This window comes from Equus przewalskii, chromosome 4 (assembly GCF_037783145.1).
Source record: "Equus przewalskii isolate Varuska chromosome 4, EquPr2, whole genome shotgun sequence".
Classification (NCBI taxonomy): Eukaryota; Metazoa; Chordata; class Mammalia; order Perissodactyla; family Equidae; genus Equus; species Equus przewalskii.
Window position 1 is genome coordinate 94,104,884 of NC_091834.1, and position 20,800 is coordinate 94,125,683.

Here is a 20,800-nt window from a genome sequence, read left to right on the forward strand (position 1 = left end):
CAATTTATTTGCAAATAATTTAACAGTGCTACAAACATACATACACAGATAAAGCTAATATAGGGAAATGTTGGCAGTTGGTGAATTTGGGTGAAAGATGTAAATGGTGTCCATTATACATAGAAAGCGTTTTTTGGTTGGACATTTTATCAAAATAAAAATTTTGTAGAGAAGAAAACCCAATAGCCATTCCTGATTCTTGATTAGAATCTTTTCTTTAAAAAGGGTTTAATTCCTAGAAAAAAGATATTCTCACTGGATAGTAGTTAAGTAACAATTTGTTCTTCATCTAAACTTCTTTTTTTACCCCCCTGGAAAAGGCAGATTCCTAAGAAGGCTGAGCCATAAAGCCAAATAGTCCTATAAACAGTGAGCCCTGTGTACTTCACTCAGGTTTAGCCTTCAAACGTACCGGCTGCATTCAGGTTGTCCTCCAGAGGCTGTGAACATTTTACCTTCATTTGGGTTTCCTGATATCTGTGAAAGAACGGTCACGCTGTGTCATGATTCCAAACTTCAGTCCTAAAATGTCACTGTTAGTTATATAGCATTTGCTATCTGCATGTTTACGACTGGAGAACCCATGAGCTTGCAGCCAATTTTCCTTTTATTTTCCTTTGTTCTTCATGCAGTGATGGTGGGACTCTCCACCATGACCTCATTGGTCATGATAAAAGTGATTTAAGTTGCAATTGGTTCCTTATATAATAAAGCTAAATTGTTTTCACAAATTGGAAGGGCTATGCTGAAAGAAATTCTGGCCTGGGAAAGGTACTAGATCGACATCTATGAAGACATTATTTGAAAATATTGTTATTATCAAAAGAGGTGAATCAGGATATACAACTGTGATTTACAGCTTCTTATATATGTATGAGAAGCAATACATTCCAGAGTAATTAGGATTTAACTGGGAATTCTTGATTGTACTTGTATTTACATGTCCCTTGTCTCCTTTATGTTTTTCTTTCACATATACTGATTTTGTGAATTGATGAAGCCAGTATCACATTTGCCACAGGCTCTGTATATTCATGACACAGCCCAGGAAGCAGAAAACTTTTAAAATCAATTCCTAGAAAATGTAGTACAACAGCCTCTGCTGTGGTTTCTGAGGCACCCTGCTAAGCTGAACTTGTCTTCTCTTTTTCCCTTATTTCGGGAAATTGCTTTCAGAATATGGGGAAAAGCATTATAGATGAAACCTGATACCATAGACATTATAGATAAAGCCTGATACCAGATTCCTCTTCTTTTAAAAAACAAACCCAAACCCAGTTAAACATGTAACTGAAGATTTTCCAAAGATAAAAGAAATAGTCCTTGGAAGCTATAATAATGCTTTGTATATCTAGCTTTTTACATTGTTAGCGTGTGTTCACATCTCATTTGGCCCCCCAACTGAGTGAGGAAGGCAAGATGTGTATCGATATCTTCATTTGACAACTAAAAACAAAATTATCTAGTCATATGTCTAGTTGTGCTGGAGACAGAGGTAGAATCTCGATTTTCTGTCTTATGGTCCATTGCCCTTTCCACTTCACTGCTTTGTCCAGGTGCTATCACTTGGTACCATCCCATGATTTTTAAAGGGCATTTTTCCCATGTGGACATCTATAACACCTAGTACTTGACTTTTAAGTAACTATTGGAAAGATCTGTGGAATTTTTTCTAGTGCTTTCTTTTTTGCTTTTTCAGTTGGACTCTTAGACCCTGCCAACCCAGAACCAGATGAAGAGGATAGGGAGGTGGTGAGAAGTTAGAATCTCTCCCTTTCCCCTATCTCTCATTCCTGGCTAATTACATGGCTTCCTTCTGTAAAACCCTGATTCTGATCATTCTCTTAAGATGATACTTAGAGCTGCTTCGGAACCCCCTCAGGCTCCTTCTGCCTTGTTTCTTTCTCTTCATCGAGAATCCCTAAAATTCCTAGATTAGGCACCTATCTAGTTGACAAGAATTGTTTTCTTGTCACTGTTCCTTGAGCTTTTATTCCAACCAGCTCTCCTAGTTACTTTCCTCTGCAAACATCTAGGCCATCTCCTTTCAGGGATTTACTCTCTCCAGGGATCTATGACTTGAGGCAGCATATCTCCTTTACTGTTAAGATCTGGCTGTGTGCCTGTCTTTCTGTATCTCTTCTTGTTTGCTGACCTCTCCATCTCGTAATCTTGACTATCACCCAGACTTTGACTGGGCTAAGATACAGTGGTACTTTGTCTATTGGCTTCACTCTGTCCATCTGACCTTGCTTATTTTTTCCTGTGTTTGTGTGAACCCCAACGAGGACCAGTCTCTGCACTGCTGACTCCTCTAAATCCTGAGGGCTCTTTGCCCATCTGCTTCTCTAGATCTTTCACACCCATTTCCTGTTGTCCAGAGCCATTCTGACCCTTTGCTAGGATATAGCACCCCAAATCAGTGGAACCTTAAGGTTACAAGGCTTTTCAGTTAATCTTAACAGAATATTCCTAAAATTCTTCCCCCCAGATGAAGAAAGAGAAAAGTCTTAGAGCAACGTTCAGGAGGTCTTCAGTACACATCCCAGCGCTTCTTCCCTACACTATATGTTTTAGAACAGCATCCCCCGAGGAATAGGAGGTATGCAGAATGTCTTCTGAGAAAGGTTGCACAGTTAACAACTCAGGAAACTGTATATTGTATTTCTCCTTTTGGAAAGTTATAATGTACATTAACTTATTAAAGACTAAAAAGAGCTGCAATAAACATAACTTGTTTCAAACCAGATAAGTTTGGTATTTCCTCAGCTTATTTCACCATGGAATCTTCTGTCATCATCATCATCATCATCATCATCATTAGATGTAACATGTATTAACATCTTATGAAACATTTGGGAAATCCTCCCTTAGATACGGGAAACTCACATAGTGTTGTTTCTCCCTTGTCGGCTAGAACATTCTTTCTTTTGTTTCTTTTCTCTCTACCCCTCTTCTCAACCTCTCCTGATCTAGGTACAGAACCTTATTCTTTTTTTTCCTTTTTAGGGAAGGACTGGAGAAATCACTAGGGTATACACTTGCTATTGTATTGCAGTGTCCTTCCTCAAGGGGCCTGGCCTCTCTCTCTCTCTCTTTTTCTTTAATTAGCATGCATCTTCCTTAGCCCAATACTATAGGATTCAGCCTTGTTTCATTCTCCTTCAATACTGGATAATGCTTAGCTCACTTTTGGGAACCTCCTAGGTAGATCTTCAAAAATTATAACGAATAAATAAAAGAATGAATCCAGGATATATAAAGATACACACACACACACACACACACACACACACGTATGCTGGATCACAAAATATAGTTAGGGGGCCAGCGTGGTGGCATAGTGGTTGTGTTCACATGCTCTGCTTCAGCGGCCTGGGATTCGTGGGTTTGGATCCCGGGTGTGGACCTATGCACCACTCATCAAGCCACACTATGGTGACGTCCCACATACAAAATAGAGGAAGATTCGGGGCTGGCCCCGTGGCCGAGTGGTTAAGTTCACGCGCTCCGCTGCAGGCGGCCCAGTGTTTCGTTGGTTTGAATCCTGGGCGCGGACATGCACTGCTCATCAGACCACGCTGAGGCAGCGTCTCACATGCCACAACTAGAAGGACCCACAACGAAGAATATACAACTATGTACCGGGGGGCTTTGGGGAGAAAAAGGAAAAAAATAAAATCTTTAAAAAAAAAAAAATAGAGGAAGATTGGCACAGACGTTTGCTCAGGGCCAATCTTCCTCACCAAAACAAAAAAGAAATATATATATATATATATATATATATATATATATATATACATATATACATATATATATATATAGTTAGATTGCATTTTTTTTGCCTCCCACCCCTCATCTCTGGCAGCCACCAGTCCAGTCTCTGTAACTATGAACTTGTTTTTTAAGGTTCCACATATAAGAAAGATCATGCAGTACTTGTCTTTCTCTGACTAATTTCAGTTAGCATAATGCCCTTGAGGTCCATCCATGTTGTTGCAAATGGCAAGATTTCATTCTTTTTTATGGCTGAATAATATTCCATTGTATAGATATACCACAATTTCTGTATCCATTCATCCATCAGTTGACACTTAGGTTGTTTCCATGTCTTAGCTATTGTAAATAATGCTGCAGTGAACATAGGGGTACCTATATCTTTTTGAGTTAGTGTTTTCATTTTCTTTGGATAAATACCAAAACTGGAATTGCTGGATCATATGGTAGTTCTATTTTTAATTTTTTGAGGAAACTTCATACTATTTTCCATAGTGGCTGCCCCAATTTACATTCCTCCCAATGGGTCACAAGGGTTTCCTTTTCTCCACATCCTCACCAACATTTGTTACTTCTTGTCTTTTTGATAATAGCCATTCTAACAGGTGTGAAGTGATATCTCCTTGTGGTTTTGATTTGCATTTCTCTGATGATTAATGATGGTGAGCATCTTTTTTTATGTACCTGCTGGCCATCTGTATGTCTTCTTCAGAAAAATATATATTCGGATCTTCTACCCATTTTTTAATTGGATTTATTTGGGGTTTTGGCTAAGTTGTATGAGCTCTTTATGTATTTTGCATATTAGCCCCTTATCAGATTTGCAACTATTTTTTCCCATTCAGTAGGTTGCCTTTTCATTTTATTGATGATTTCCTTTGCTGTGCAGAGCTTTTTAGTATGATATAGTCTCACTTATTTATTTTTGCTTTTGCTTTTGGTGTCAGATTCAAAAGATCATCACCAAAACCTATGTCAAGGAGCTTACTGCCTATGTTTTCTTCTAGGACTTTTATGGTTTCAGGTCTTAAACGTTCAAGTCTTTAATCCATTTTGAGTGAATATTTGTGTGTGGTGTAAGATAAGTGGTACAGTTTCATTCTTTTGCATGTGGCTGTCCAGTTTTCCCAGCACCATTTATTGAAGAGACTGTCCTTTCCCCATTGTATATTCTTGGCTCCTTTCTCATAAATTAATTGACCATATATGCCTGGGTTTACTTCTGGCTTCTCTGTTCCATTGATCTATGCCAATACCATACTGTTTTAATTACTATAGCTTTGTAATATAGTTTGAAATCAGGGAGCGTAATGCCTCCAGCTTTGTTCTTTCTCAAGATTGCTTTGGCTATTTGGGTTTTCTGTGGTTCCATACAAATTTTAGAATTATTTGTTCTATTTCTTTGAAAACTGCTATTGGACTTTTAATAGGGATTGCATTGAATCTGTAGATTGCTTTGGGTAGTATGGACATTTTAACAACATTGCTTCTTCCAATCCATGAGCACAGAATATCTTTCCATTTATTTGTGTCTTCTTCAATTGTTTAATGTCTTGTAGTTTTCAATATAAAGTCTTTATCTCCTTGGTTAAATTTACTCCTGGATATTTTATTCTTTTTGATGCCATTGTGAATGGAATTGTTTTCTTTATTTGTCTTTCTGGTAGTTAGTTATTAGTATATAGAAATACTATAGGTTTTTGTGTATTGATTTTGTCCTGCAAACTTTACTGAATTTGTTTATTAGTTCTAACAGTTTTTTTGATGGAGTCTTTAGGATTTTCTGTATATAAATATCATGTCATTTGCAAATAGTGACAGTTTTACTTCTTCCTTTCCAATTTGGATGCCTTTTATTTCTTTTTCCTGCCTAATTGCTCTGGCTAGGACTTCTAGTACTGTGTTGAATAAAAGTAGCCAGAGTGGGCCTTTTTTTTCTGGTTACTGATCTTAGAGGAAAGGCTTTCAGCTTTTCACCACTGAGTGTGATGTTAGCTATGGGCTAACATATATGTCATATATGCCCTTTATTATGTTGAGGTACATTCCCTCTGTAGCCACTTTGTTAAGAGTTTTTATCATAAATGGATGTTGAATTTTGTGAAATGCTTTTTCTGCATCTGTTGAGAGATCATGTGATTCTTATCTTTCACTTTGTTACTGTGGTATATCACATTGACTGATTTGCGGATGTTGAACCATTCTTGCATCCCTGGAATAAATCCTACTTGGTGGTGGCGTATGATCCTTTTAATATATTGTTGCATATGATTTGCTCATAGTCTGTTGAGGATTTTTTCCTCTATGTTCATCAGGGATATTGGCCTGTAATTTTCTTTTCTTGTGGCATCCTTGTCTGGTTTTGGTTATCAGGGTAATGCTGGCCTCATGAAATGTTTGGAAGAGTTCTCTTCTCCTCTTCTATTTTCTGGAAGAGTTTGAGAAGGATTTGAATTACTTTTTCTTTGAATGTTTGGTAGAATTCATCAGTGAAGCCATCTGGTCCTAGACTTCTGTTTGTCGGGAGGTTTTTGATTACTGATTCAATCCCCTTACTAATAATTGCTCTGTTCAGATTTTACTTTATTCTCTAAAATTTAATTTATGTTTTGTTTTAAAATTTATATTGTTTTCCTTGACCATCCATCTCCTTTGCTCCCCGACTCTTTATACAGTTGCACCTGTTCTGTACTTTTGTAATACTTGATACATATCTGTGTTCTCTGAACTTGTATTGTTATTTCTGTGTCTGAATACCCCCCATTGTACCATGAGCTCTTTGAAGGTAGACGTTTTTTATCACTAGTCTCTAATATATAATATATATTCATTAATGATAATTCCATGAACAAAATAAATGAATGAAATATTAGCTTAATATATTTAGGATGGCTCAAAGCCCTGCTGTCTTCCACAATGTGCATGTGGCACCCAGGAGACTAATACATCCTGGCTGTGCCAGTTGTGAGTTGTCTCACCATCACCTCTTTGCTCTGCCATCTCTCTCTCTAGTTCCCTTTTCCCTTGCTTATGCAGGTGCAGAGAGCAGAATAGCCAATCTGCTTGAACAGATAGATGATCAAAGATTGAGAGGCCAGTGTCTTTTTCTTGTAGGCTACCCCTATTTGTGTGTGATTCTCCTAGAAACCCCTCACTTGGTTTTGGTGGAGTGGGAACAGGAGTGAACGTGGGATTGAAGTGGGATTGAGAGGGAAGCACTCACTCCCCTGACGAGAAGACTTTGCATACTTTCTCTCAGCCAGCAACTTGCCGTGCCTAGCATTCTCCTTCAGTTCCTAATCTTTGGCTTATACTGGGTGTAATGAGGACATGGTGGAAATCGAGCTGCTTTTGTGCCTGTTGAGCATGTTCTGTGGAATTGTGTCTAGCATTTGTCAGCTTTCTTTCGAATGTGGGAGTACTCTTGGGCTTTAGGTGTAATTCTGTGCTACGGGAAAAGCCCCCTGAGAATCCTACTATATATATTGTTTGTCCTTTAAGGAAGGTCCCTCAGGGAGTATAAACTCTTAGAGGCAGTGGCTCTATTGTGTGTTTTCTATATATTGCTTAATTCACTTATTTATGAGAAACTCACTGATTGTAATATGCAGTATTTGGCCATAAAGCATTGGACTAAATCCAAATCACTTTTTTTTTTCTCTTTTTATTTTTATTTTTTTCCAAATCACTTTTTATTCTGACTTGTTATCACCAGTATCTGGCCATAGTTTCAGATATGCAGGTAAAACATACATATCTGAAAATACCAGGACTAGATTAGAGTACCAGGACTCTGATCTTACTTGAGTACTCTTGGGCCTCTAAAGAGAATGCAGGCTTAAATTACCTTTACCTTGGACAAGTATATGAGAGAGAGGAAATTCTGACTGACTTGACTAATTGGTCCAAGGACCAGCATAGTTAAGTACTCCTTAATTTACAGTCGGAAGTATAATATGTTTCCTTGCCAGCAGATTCATGAGGCCTAATATATAAAAATTTGTTTCATTTTACAGTATGGTTTATTCAAGTACTTTTACTAAGCACTCACAGAGTTAATTTCTTAGATTTTGAACATCCTTTTTAGAATTTTGGTTTGATGAAAAGTAGGCCACGAACATTTGCTGGGTACTTACCTGTATAGAGTTCCAAGTTATTGTAATCATTAATTGAAATTAAATGTATTTAACTTCCAGGGTGAAAAGGAACAACCTGTGTTTGCCATGACTGGCCTTCGATGGGGATCCTTCACAGATGCTGGCGTCAAAGTTAGCAAGTAAAGGATTATTGTATTGATGTGTGATGATTATTTAAAAAAAAAAAAACCTTCTTATTCTGTTTCTGTCTTTGAGATTTCAACATACAGTGATTTTCTAGGAATAAATTTGGTGGGCCTGGAGGTTGAATTATGTATGAATAATAGAGGTAGAGGTTTATATCTTACATGCGGAAAGGTTAAGGAATGTTCCAGTTTCCTCTACACTATTTTAGTGGTAGCTAAAGAGGAGAAGAGTATGTCTCTATTTCTAAACATAATATTTGATTGTAGGTTGGGCTTAAGCTAGACTGAAGGGGAACTGGATTGCCCATCACCCTGCAGCCTGCTTAGCTGGGTACCAAGTGAAAGGCACCGCTGGGGCCACAGCCCTCTGGAACTTTTACCGTGTTTGGAAGACTGTCCCTGAGAGGTGTTCTTTTTGAAGGCCTAGCAGATTGAGAGACCACAGGCTGCCTCTTTCAGAGAAGGAAGAAAGGCGGATGCCTGGTTGTGTTGTGAGATGAAAGAAGCAGGCCCATTGAGGTGATTATAGGGCCACCGCTGGCTTTTCATGGGAATGGGCTTATTTTTGGAGAATTCATTGTGAAAATGGAGCTGCTGGCTTGGACAGGAGGTGTGTCGTGTTCTGTCTGATGTGGAGAGGTAGTGTAACAGCACAGGCTTCCTGAGGTGGGGCTGGAGGAGGCGCCGTGGGAGGCTCACCTCATATCCAGTGGGTGGTGCTTTTTCTTTACCTTTTCTTAAAATCAGGCCTGCAATTTTAGTGTAGTTTAAATGAATTCTGATTGACCTCACACACAGCTTTTATCAAGAAACTCCTCTTTTATTTCATAGGCATTCTTGCCACACTTTCTTTACGGAAATTTCTCTCACTTGTTTCACTTTGTTATTCCTGCTAATGAAGTTCCTGATAGTGGAATGTCAAAAGAAAGCTATTACTGAAGTCTTTTACATACTGCATGATTTAATATTCACATCTTTTTATTTGCAAGTATGCCATGGTATCTTGACTCCACAAGTTACCTTGAATTTGATCTGTAATCTCAAATACCAGCAACTCACCAAGAAGAATTGCCTAGTTTTCGCTGAAAAAGTCTGGTGAGAACAAATTGCTTTCTAAAATGTATTAATTGACAATTAAGCAGAAGCACAGGTCAGCCCCTTTAGGAATCCTTGCCCATTTCACATATTTACCCACATTTTGATTGATTTCTGAACAATGAATTTTAAAATTCTGGTTGTTATCTAGTATCTCGACTAGGACTATCCACTGAGTCGCTCTGTGTGTCATGGAAGAAACAATAGGGATGTGAGAAATGATTTACTAGCTGGCCATAGGAAGACTAGAAGCGTAGCATCCAAATTTGCTATTAATAGAGATGAAGGGAACTGGGACAGTTTAGAAGTCAACTGCCTTAGTAGGGATGTGTTTCTCTCTGGCTAACCAGGAAAAGAAGCAGATTATTAAGTAAGCTTAAAAAAAAATCAGATGATCAAGGCCCTCATTAGAGGCATAACAATATAAACCCAAATAATAATTAGAATAGCTCTACATTGCTCTTTGGGTATATTTAAACTCCTTATTCCGGCACTCAAGGCCCAGCTCAATCCATCATCACCCCTAATTACCTGGTTATGTATCTTTACTTTTAAGCTCTTGCTCTGGCTGCTATTCTGAGTGTTTCCTGCACCTTTGCTTTTCCTCTTGCCCAGAACGATTTCTTTCCATCTTTCGTATATCTCAGTCCAGCCCATTGCTCTAAATTCCATGCCCTTACTTTCTTCTTTATTACACAAGCATCACTGCTCTAGTGATTTGAGGCTCTTAATGATTTCTTGTCCCTTCTTGACTCTCCTAACCATAAATAGTGATCAGTTTATACCATGTCATATATTTATGTATACATATATAGTCATTTATTGTTTTCTGTTCCTTTTTGGGGCTTTATTTTCTCAAATTATAAACCCTCAAAGGCAGGGATTTTATACTCTATATTTCTTCTGTTTCCTCCATATGTGTAGTAAGTGCTAAGTAAATGCATATTGATCAGAATCAACTAGGGAGCAATTAAGATGGGCTGGCAGGTGACAGGTAAGTTTTAAGAGAGGATTCTACTTTCTGCCACTTTTCTAATTCCAACTCGTCATCTTTCTCTCTTCAGTCGCTTTTCTGTATTTAGCCATATGAAGTAGACCTGCCTCACTCCTAGATTTAACATCTGCCATTTTAAAGCTGCATAATATGAGTAATGGGAAATTATGCTGATTTACAAATTTTAATTGCATGTTTGTGTGTGAGAGAGGACATGGTATACAGGATCCAGTCATTTAGCATGTGAATGACACATCAGATCACCCAGCATCTCCATCTCATTGTGGCTTTATCATCCTCTACTCATTGCTCTCTTGAATGTATACTCAACTGTGTTCTATGGTTGAAAGTATATGTTATTGTCATACTTGTGAATTTAGGGATTCAAGGAGACTCTGATTATATATCCCTTGTAAATTGCAAGCATCTATCTACTGTATAACTAATTACGTACTGTTTGACATAGCATTGAAATGCAGATTAAAAATTTGCTGTAATACTCTCTTATGCTGAGCCACAATTCCCAAGCCTCCACAGCAGACTCTCCAGTAGAGGTGTAATTCTCATGTATTGTCTGTCATGAATGGTATCTATCACACTGATAGTTCTTTTAATATTCTAATTAGATTTTTATCTTGATCTTTCTCAGGTACTGGTATCTTGGGCCTCTAAAAACCAAAGCAGCCCACTTTTTCAGCACTCTTAAGGTAAATGCAGTTTAAAATGTAGAAATTTGCCGTATCTTATTCTGTCGTTACTCTGTGACGTATGTATTTAAAATTTTTAAAAAATTTCTTCCTATGGATATATATGACGTGCTCCAATACTAAAATGGGGGCATATTTACTTATGAACAAATGCAGAAAGCATTCCTATTTTGATAAACAATTGCCCCTCATCTGCCAACACATTTCCTCCATTACCAAACCCATATATAATTTCTCTTTACTATTCCACTTCCCTTTACCTCTTCATTCACTTGCTCTTGCCAGACAAATCTTAAACAGAATGATCGTTATCTCATCAATTATTTGTTAGTGTGTCTATATTAGTATCTGGAAATGAATTGAAGATTTGTATCTGAAGGTATCTAATCGTACAGGTTTGTATATAATATTGGAGGTTTCAAACTGCTAGGCAAATATGGGTAGCGGTTACTGTATTGGGCAGTACAGCTATAGAACGTTTCCATCATCAGAGAAAGTTCTATCAGGCAGTGCTGCTATAGACTATACATTGAAAAATGTTGGCATAGAGAAAAGCTGAACAATGTATATGAATGAAAATGCTAATAGAAAAGTCATCCTATATCTGTGGACTGCATACTGCATTCGGCTTTTCTGAAAATCGTAGTATATTCACAATTTGGCTGGCCAGTCTCAAAACTGGCAGATGACATTTGTACTGGAAAGTTTGGTTCTAATGTAAATATTCAGAGTATCAAGTGTTTTTCTAATTATAAAAGTAATGTGTAGAATGTTGATAATAGAATAAGATAGAGTTCGTGAAGAGAGATGAAATGTTCAGTTTGGCACATACTGAGTTTAACGTACTTGTGTGGAGATATGATTGTGACTTAGGTCTGGAGTTCAGCAGAGAGATCTGGGCTGAAGAAACAGATTTAGATGTCCTAAGTGTATGAGTGGCATCGAAACTCTGGGTTTGATGAAGTTACTGTTGAGAATAGCCCTAAGGAATGGAAACGTTTAAAGAGCCAGAAAAGATGACTGAGAACTGCTAAGAGAAAATCTAGGAGAGAGTACTGACATGGAAGCCAAGGGAGGAGAGAATTTCCAGAAGAAAGTGGGATTTCAAGAAGCAACAGCAGAGTCTAAATAAAGACAGGAAAGTATCTTTTGAATTTGGCAACCTCTGAAGATTTGGTAACCTCCTCCGTGGAGGGACTGCAGCCATATTGAAGAAAGTTAAATAAATGGGAGGTAAAGAAGTGGAGACAGCAGGAGTAGGCCACTCCTTCAAGAAGCTTGACTTTGAAGGGAAGGAGATAGAAAAGCCAAAAGCTAGTGAAAATATGAGGTCAATGGAGTATTGTTCTTTTTAGGTGGAGAGAAATCCATGTCTTTATACCCTGAAGCAAAGAAAGAAAGAATGGGAAGAGGTGAAGAGAAAGGAGACAGAAAGCATGACTGGGTTGGCACAATGCATGAGCCAGTGGAAGGGGTCCAAGTACTGGGTTGGCTTTGGACAGGGGTAGGGACACCTCTTTCCTTGAGACAGGAGAGAAATAAAGGAGAGTTCCGAGAAAAACAAATTTATAGGGAGTTAAGTTCTCACTGCTGTCCTTGATATTCTCAGTGAAGTGTAGAAAGCAAAGTGGTCTATTGAAAATGAAGTGGGTGTGGTGGTGGTGTGCGGGATTTTGAAGAAAGATGAAAATAGGGAGGTTTAGGAGGATTATCAAGTGACATTGAGGACCTGAGACCAATAATTTGCTGTGACACTGATGTGCTGCTTTGGGTGATTGTTTTCCCCTGTGTTAATACTCAGGAGGAATATTTTTTCCCCTCTAATAATGCTGAGGCGTGATGTAGAACTACAGAAACCTAGTGACAAGATTGATCCAGAATTGGGCCTTTTCAAGGCATATATTATGGAAGAATGGTGACAAGACAACCAAGAGTGATGGAAAAAAAGAATGATTTAAAGTAATTGACTGTTAATTTGGTACTGAGGGAAAGTGGTGTGGTTACAGACTGGAATTCTCAAAGTGATTGAAAACTTGTGGTTAGGATCTTCAGGTCCAAAAAATAACAGCCCTCTCTTCCTCTTCTGAGCTTGAACCAAGTTATGAAAACAAATGTAGGAACCAGGCACATGGAGATCCAAATATCAGCTTTATACTTGTCAGCAGGAGTGAAGGCCCCAGCTTAGATATGTGGTCACAGTCTGATTGCCTAACAGTCCAAATTGAAGTTACCCACTTAAAACATCTCCTTCAGTGCAGACAGCACCATGGTGAGCTTACTGCATGAGAAGCAGTGGGTGTGTGAGTCCCCAGGACGGCCACGTTCAGAGAGAGAGAGAGAAGAGGGGGCTGGGTGTATGCAGTGGTCCTTCAGGACCTGGGGTGGGGTGAGTAAGCAATAGAGTAAGAAGTCAGAATTATTACTCTTTTGTAATTCACCCAGTGGAAGCTTGAGAACAGAGGAGTAGTTCACCATAAGAGACGAAGGGCACAGAAGAATATGGGATGTGATGAGAGAATAGGATATCAAGATTTTAGATTGCCAAGACGGACTAGTTCTGGGTACCCATAAGGACCAGGATGTGGTCATGGAAATGGATGGCTGTGATGGATTAGGGGTGATGTCAAGGGCTGAGAGACTAGGGTGTTGTTTTAATTATTCCTGTGGACACTGATGAGACCCATGATGACACTGGACTTGGGGTCCTCAGGAAGTAAAAGAGAAAAATTCTAGAGCATGAGAATGATGATGTTTGAAGCAGGAGTGAGAAGCCTTGGCTGGATTTTGCATCTGCGCAAAACCATTCTGGCCTTTGTGTGGAGTATGATTCCAGAAGTGAAGAAGGTAGTTGACGCAACTGGATTTTATCAATTTCATTTTTGTGTCACCATCTGTAAACCAAAGATAAATTTATTATGGGATGATTCTATGCTCATTCATATTGATGGTTTCTTTTGGACAATTATAAGCAGTGGTTGTTAGTCCACTTGGATCTCCTCTCTGTTCCATGTTGGAGAGAGCAGAGGAGGCAGCAAGTCACGGAGTTCATGGCTTTCAAGATAGGCCTTTAATGGGCAAAGAAAGCTGGAGGATTCCGTGCTTCAAATTAGAGATAATTCCATCCAATGAGAGGAGATGACTAGTTAGCTTTCTAGCAGCTATAGGTAGAATACTATCCTTTGCAGAGAGAAACTCCAAGAGTTTGGAACTGAGTGCATGACAAAAGTATTTCTCTCTTCACATTGAAAGGAGTGGCCTCAGATTCATCAAGCCTCTATCTCATACATGGGACCTACAGAGAGACCTTCCAGTGAAGCAGAAGAGACCCCTCCACGGCCCTCCTTGTACAGGAGAATATTACGGAGGCTTGCGTCATACTGGGCACAACCGCAGGATGGTGAGCAGCACGGTGACTGAAGATGGGAGAGCCCTGGTCAGTTCAGGACCACCTAAAGCAGGCCCCCAAGATCGGTGACAGAGACTTAGCTAGAGCAGGAGATGCCTTTCAGGGGTCACTGCATTTAACCTTCCGTGTGTCAGAGCAGAGCTCAAACCAGCACAGACATGTCCCATGAAGGGGAACAGCCTGTGTCACTTGTGACAAACAGTGGCTCCCTCTTTCTGTCACTGACCTGTATGTTATTGTGGCTGCTTTGGTAGGGACGTTTTAGGCATAGAGATTGCATTTTGAGCATGGCCCTTTATCCCATGTATAAGAACCAGGACATAAAGAAAACCAAGGTGGAGAGTCAGCAGATGGGCTTGGGAGGCTGGGCTGAGCAGCTGGCAGCCAGCCGTTGGTGGTGGAGTAGTGAAATGTTAATGGAAGAAATTGACCTGTATCTAATGCATTCACACAGCCCTCTCCCGAGAGGTGGGCCCAGAGGCCTGGGAAGAAGTGCAGCTGTCCACCATTGAACTGTCCATCACAACGCGGAACAGTCAGCTTGACCTGACAGTAAGTGTGCTTTTTTATTAGAAAAGTTTTTGGTGTCTGAGAAAAGTGACAAAGGCTACATGTTCTTCCACTAATTCAGTATTTTCATTTTTACCTTGGGATAGAGAGGAAAGGATCAGGAAAAAGAGGATGTGGGGTGCTTTTAAGGAACAGTAGCAACGAGAAGAAATAGCAAAGTAAAGTAGTGGCCTAAAAGCTTAGGGGCTCTGATCCAGTATTCTGCGCGTTGCTTAGTAGCAGTCACCAAGCTCCCTACCTTCAGGGGACTGAAGGAAAAAGCCTTTAGAAACAAAAAGTTAGCCTGCTCTCATTTGTCACAGGAATAAAAAATTGTGCAACTTTTACTTGAATAAATATTCACCATTTTTGTGACTACATTAATTATGTAAATTTAGGTCCCCAGGAGAAAAATATATATACATATATGCTTATGTGTATATGTATACACATACATTTACATCTGTATTTACACATTGCTTTTTTGAGTCTGATCCCTTGACATGTACTGCCCAATACAGTAGCCACTAGCCACATGTGGCTATATAAATTTAAACTTCAATTAGTTAGAATTAAGTAAAATTTAAAACTCATTTCTTCAGTCACAATAGCCATGTTGCAAGTGGTCAATAGCCCTGTGTGGCAGTAGCTACTGTATTGGAAAGCACAGGTGTAAAACATTCCCATTATGCAGACAGTTCTGCTGGATAGCGCTGCTATAGACAATACACTAAGAAAGTTGAAATAAAGCAGGGCTGGCAAATGGGTCTGCCACTTGTTTTTCTATAGCCCAGAGCTAAGAATTGATTTTATATTTTTAAATAGTTGGAAGAAAATCAAAAGAAGGATAAAATGTTGTGATATGTGAAAAGTATACAGAATTCAAGTTTCAATATCCACAAGTCATGTTTTATTGGAACACAGCCACATTCAGTCACATACATGTTGTCTGTGGCCACTTTCGTGCTACAATGACAGAGTTGAGTAGTTACGACGGGAACTGTATGACCCAAGAGCCTAAAACGTTTACCATCTGGCCATTCAGAGAAGAAGTTTACTGACCCCTGGTATAGAGAAAACCTTAGTAGTTTATTTAGTGAGAATGCCAATAGAAAAGTTACCTTAACTGTGGACTAATGACTTGATCAGGTTGTAAGCAAATCAAAGTAATGTGTTCACAATTGACCTGGTCAGTCTGAACATGGGCACCTGGAATTGAGAGTAGTGATGAAGGTATGAACGAGCAAGATGGATGAGACGAAGGTGGTGAGATGTGTGATTCTAATATTAATATTCAGAGTATTGAGCGGTTTTCTAATGATAAAGGTAATATGTGTCCATTGCATAACATTTGGATGACAGCTTCCTTCTCCTTCTAAATTAATTCCAGCTGTAACTGTAAAAAAGAAAACCATTAAAGCATTAGAGTGAGATCTAAGTGATGATCAGTATAAGCTTGGGGAGGACAAGGCCTTTCTAAGCAGGGCACCTAAGGCAAAAATCATACTGATGCATTTGTCTACTTATAATTAAAAAAGAAACTATAAACAAAATTTTTAATGACAGATTGGGAGAAATATTAGAATGTGATAGAACAGGGGTATAGCTTTCCTTTATAACAAACTCTTAGGATAAATCAACAAGAAATGGGCAAAGGACTAATGTAAACAATAGGCAAAGGGAAAGACTAGAAATTCATTAAAGAAATGAACATGAAAAAGTAGTTTATATTTGCTGAATATTTACTAGATGCTAGGCCCTGTCCTAAGAAATTTACATAATCTCCACTCATGTAATCCTCATAAGTACTACACTATCAGGTAGATCTAACTTTTATCTGCATTTTATAGGTAAGGAAACAGAAAAAGTGCTCAACATCAAAGAAATGCAAATTAATATAGTAACTGTTGAATTGTCAGAGATTGAAAAGCATGCCAGTGTTCACTGTTGGTGTGGGTGGGGAAATGGGTAGACTTGCATATTTCTAGTGGAAATGTGAATCAGAACACCCTTACTCGATGGCATCTTTGCGGTGTATATGAAGCATCTAAAATATAAGCATACCCTTGGCCCAGTTAAGTATATTTTTAGGAATTTATCCCACAGAAATAATCAGATGAATTCATAATGTAGACAGTCCCTTATTTCTTACACAATGGGATCCTGAAAACATTGGTGAAAGTGAAGGTATTAAGGATAAAAAAATAGATTGTGTTCCAGAGGAATTTAAAAAAGATAAGATTTCTAATTATACATTTCCTTTATACACAATCTCTGATAATATGTATTTCCAGTATTTTGTTCATGTTCTTTAACCTTGTTCTTCTCTCTGATGATTGAATACCAATGAACGGATTGAGTTCAGCGAGTGTGCGATTGCGGCTCAAGATTAGCCACATTCAGAATGCTGACTGCTTTTTATCTTTGTGCCAATTATAAAAGTATGTGATGCTGCGCTGCTTATCACTAGTAGCGGTGCATTCATTTTCTTTTTTCCACACCTCTTTGTAAAAATAAAAGCAAGTGCAATAAAATATTCAAAGACAACGAAGCTGCCATGTAATAGCTCAAAATGTTCATTCATCATTAAAAATAGTCCATTCAGAGTATGAAGAGGCTTTGGGGTTGTGGAAGGTGTAAAAATTAGAATCTCTTGTACAGCTATGTTCATGGTATTTATAATAGCAAAATATATGAAACAGAGTAATCAGGGGACTGATCAAGTACATTTTGGTACATTTATTTAAAATGTTCTATTTATTGACATGAAAAGATGTTCGTATATTGTTAAGTGAAAAACCAGGTTAAAATTATTTGCATCGAATGATTCCACTTTTATTTAAAAAAGAAATATTCCCAAAAAGAATGATGGAGGTAAACATCCAATTTTACATTCTATCTATGAAAAGGGCCAGTTGTCCAAGCACCATTTATTGAACTGTCCGTCCCCCGCCCCCAGTGATCTGCAGTGACCTCTGTCGTACATTGAGCATCTGTGCACATGGAAATGTCTCCAGTCTCTGTTCTGTTCTATTGCTCTCTTTGTCTCTGCTTGTGCTAGTACCATGCTTCTCTTAATAATTATCATTTTATAAGTCCCTCTGTGTTTTTCTTCTTAAAGAGTCTCTTGGCTATTCTTGGCTCTTTGACCTCTATAAATCTCTTAGAATGCTTATTTTATTAAGTTCCATGTAAAAATCTGTTATAATATTGATCAAGATTACATTGAATCTGTAGATCAATTTGAGGAGAAATGACACTATGATAATTGACTCTTCTATGAATATGGCGTATCTTCATTTTTTTTGTTTTTTTAATGTCTTTCAATGAAGTTTTATTGTTTTCTCTATAACATTCTGTCTTTTGCTGGTTATCTCAACTTTTGATGCTATTGTAAATAGCATCTCTTAAAATGTCATTTTTTAACTATCTGATTTAGTAGATGGACATGTAATTGATTTTTTATATTGATGCTGAATCAGCAACCTAACTAAATTCTTATTAATTATATTAAGTTTATCTGTGGATTCTTTTGGATTTTCTATGGATTCAATCATATCAACTGCGCACAGTGCAAGTTTTGCTTTTTCCTTTCAAATACTTAGCCTTCAAATCTTTATCTTACCTTACCGCCATTGGCTAAGACCTCAATCCAGTGTTGAATAGAAGCAGTGATAGCAGGCGGCACTCTCTTGTTCCTGATCTAGAGATACAGGTTTCACTGCTCCATTCTTCAGTTTGATGGGGTTCTTTTTAGATACTCTTTATCAGATTAAAGAAGTTCCCTTCTATTCCTACTTTAAGAGTTTTTATCATGAATGGATATTTAATTTTATCAAGTACCTTTCCAGCATCTATTGAGATAAGGTTTCTCATTTAATCTGTCAAGTTAGTACGATACATTGATTTTTGCACTTGCATCAGTTGCAAAAGACAAATCCTAGAATTGTGTCTCTAACTATCTACTTAACTCACCCTCTTAGGTGTTTAATATACATTTCAGTCTTAGCATGTCCAAAACTGAGCTTCTTATCTTCCCTCCAGCCCTTGAAACCAGCTGGATCCATGACTTCCCCCCACTGCGGTTGACTGTAATTCCATTCTTTCAGTTGTTCAGGTCATGCATCTTGGAGCTTCTTGGCTACTCTGTTTTTCCTCACATCTAAGCTTTGAGGAAGTCCTGGTGGCCTCATCTTCTAAATACTGCCAGCACTTCACACAATCTCCACCTCTACCTGATCTAAGCCACTAGATCTCCACCTCTACCTGATCTCAGCTACCAGATCTCTACCTGATCTAAACCACCAGATCTCTACCTCTACCTGATCCAAACCACCAGATCTCCATCTCTACCTGATCTAAACCACCAGATCTCCCCCTCTACCTGATCCAAACCACCAGATCTCTACCTCTACCTGATCTAAACCACCAGATCTCTACCTCTACCTGATCTAAACCACCAGATCTCCACCACTACCTGATGTAAGCCATGAGATCTCCACCTCTGCCTGATCTAAACCACCCTATCTCCACTTCTACCTGATCTAAACCATCTGATCTCTACCACTACCTGATCTAATCCACCATTGTCTTTCACCTGGATTAGGACAGCAGTGGTCCCCCTGCTTCTTCCTTTTCCCCCTTCATTCTACTCTGAAGACAGTAGCCAGAACGATCCTTTTAAAATGAAGCCAGATCATATTTCTCTGCTTAGAACCTTCCAGTGGCTCCTCATTTCACTCAGCCTAACAGCCAGTTCCTTCCAATGGTCTCTAAGGCCCAAATGGTCAAGCTCCCCTCCTCTCTGACTTCGTCTCCTATTGTCCCCTTCTCTCACTCTCCTCCAGCCACACTGGCTTCCTTGCTGTTCTTTCACATGTCAGGCATGCTCCCACCTTAAGGCCCCTGCCCTGGGAGTTCTCTTTGTGTGGATCACTCTTCTCTGGACAAGTGGTTCTCAAAATGTGGTCCTTAGATCAGCATCATTTGGGAACTTATTAGAAGTGAAAATTCTTGGACCTCACCCCAGATCTACTGAACCATAAATTCTGAGAATGGGGCCAGAGTCTGAGTCTTAACAAGTCCTCCAGGTCATACTTGCTAAAGTTTGAGAACCACTACCCTGGATATCCACATTGCTAATTCCCTCACCTTCTTCTGGTTTCTGCTCAGAGGTTACTGACTCAATGAGGCCTACCTGGACCCCTAGTTAAAAATGTCATCACTACCACCAATTCCACTTGGTGTTCCTTGCTGTAGGTCTTTTATCTCATTTCTCTCATATACTTATTTACTAATATACTCTGTAATTTACCATTTATGCTAACATATATATTTCACAGTTTACTATTTTTATACTGATAGACTCTGCCATACTTCTAACATACTCTGTAATGTATTCTTTTGGTTGTTTTTTTTGTTCTGTTTATCCCCTCTACCTTCCCCAGTAGAATGTAAGTTCTTAGTAGGCAGAAATTTGGGGGTTTTGCTTCATTGCTATAGCCCAAGCACCAAGAAGAGTTCATGGTATGTAACTGACACTCGATAAGCTGTTGTTGAATAAAAGGTGAACGGAGAGCAAAGTCATTCCCTCCGTGTCTTGTAATTCCTCGTTGAGAGGTCAAGTTGTAGCCTGTAATCTTAGGCAAGGGCTGTTGGCTCTCAGAGGCCTGTGGGTTGTCCAAAAAGAAACAAAACCTCTATCTGAAGCAGACACAGAAGTGTTGGGATTGATTTATAGAGGGCCCACTGACTGGTAGTTAATTGGGGGAATGGTACAAGAACCACGTCTGTTTTTATAGCCACTTCCTTGTAGCTCAGTTCTTCCAGAGCTTTCTGTGGTTGGGAATGGAGAGTTTTTAAAACATTACCATGGCATAAATGGATTGCTGCTCTCCAACTCTGGCTGCGTACCAAATTTGCGTGTAGAGCGTTTAGAAAAACACACTCTTGGGCTCTCCACACCAAGAAGCTGATCCAGCAGATGTGGT

The 20,800-nt window shown here is 38.8% G+C and overlaps 1 protein-coding gene across 4 annotated transcripts in view; it reads left to right on the forward strand.

Annotated features, from left to right (window-relative positions):
• The window catches only part of AGK (acylglycerol kinase), an 87,088-nt gene that overhangs the window by 61,121 nt on the left and 5,167 nt on the right, over nt 1–20,800 (forward strand). For all 4 annotated transcript variants that reach the window (XM_008526725.2, XM_070617992.1, XM_070617991.1 and 1 more), the window contains 4 exons: nt 7,974–8,053; nt 10,798–10,855; nt 14,105–14,252; nt 14,716–14,813. In XM_008526725.2, coding sequence (XP_008524947.1) covers nt 7,974–8,053; nt 10,798–10,855; nt 14,105–14,252; nt 14,716–14,813 — 384 coding nt within the window. The remainder of the gene's footprint in view (nt 1–7,973; nt 8,054–10,797; nt 10,856–14,104; nt 14,253–14,715; nt 14,814–20,800) is intronic.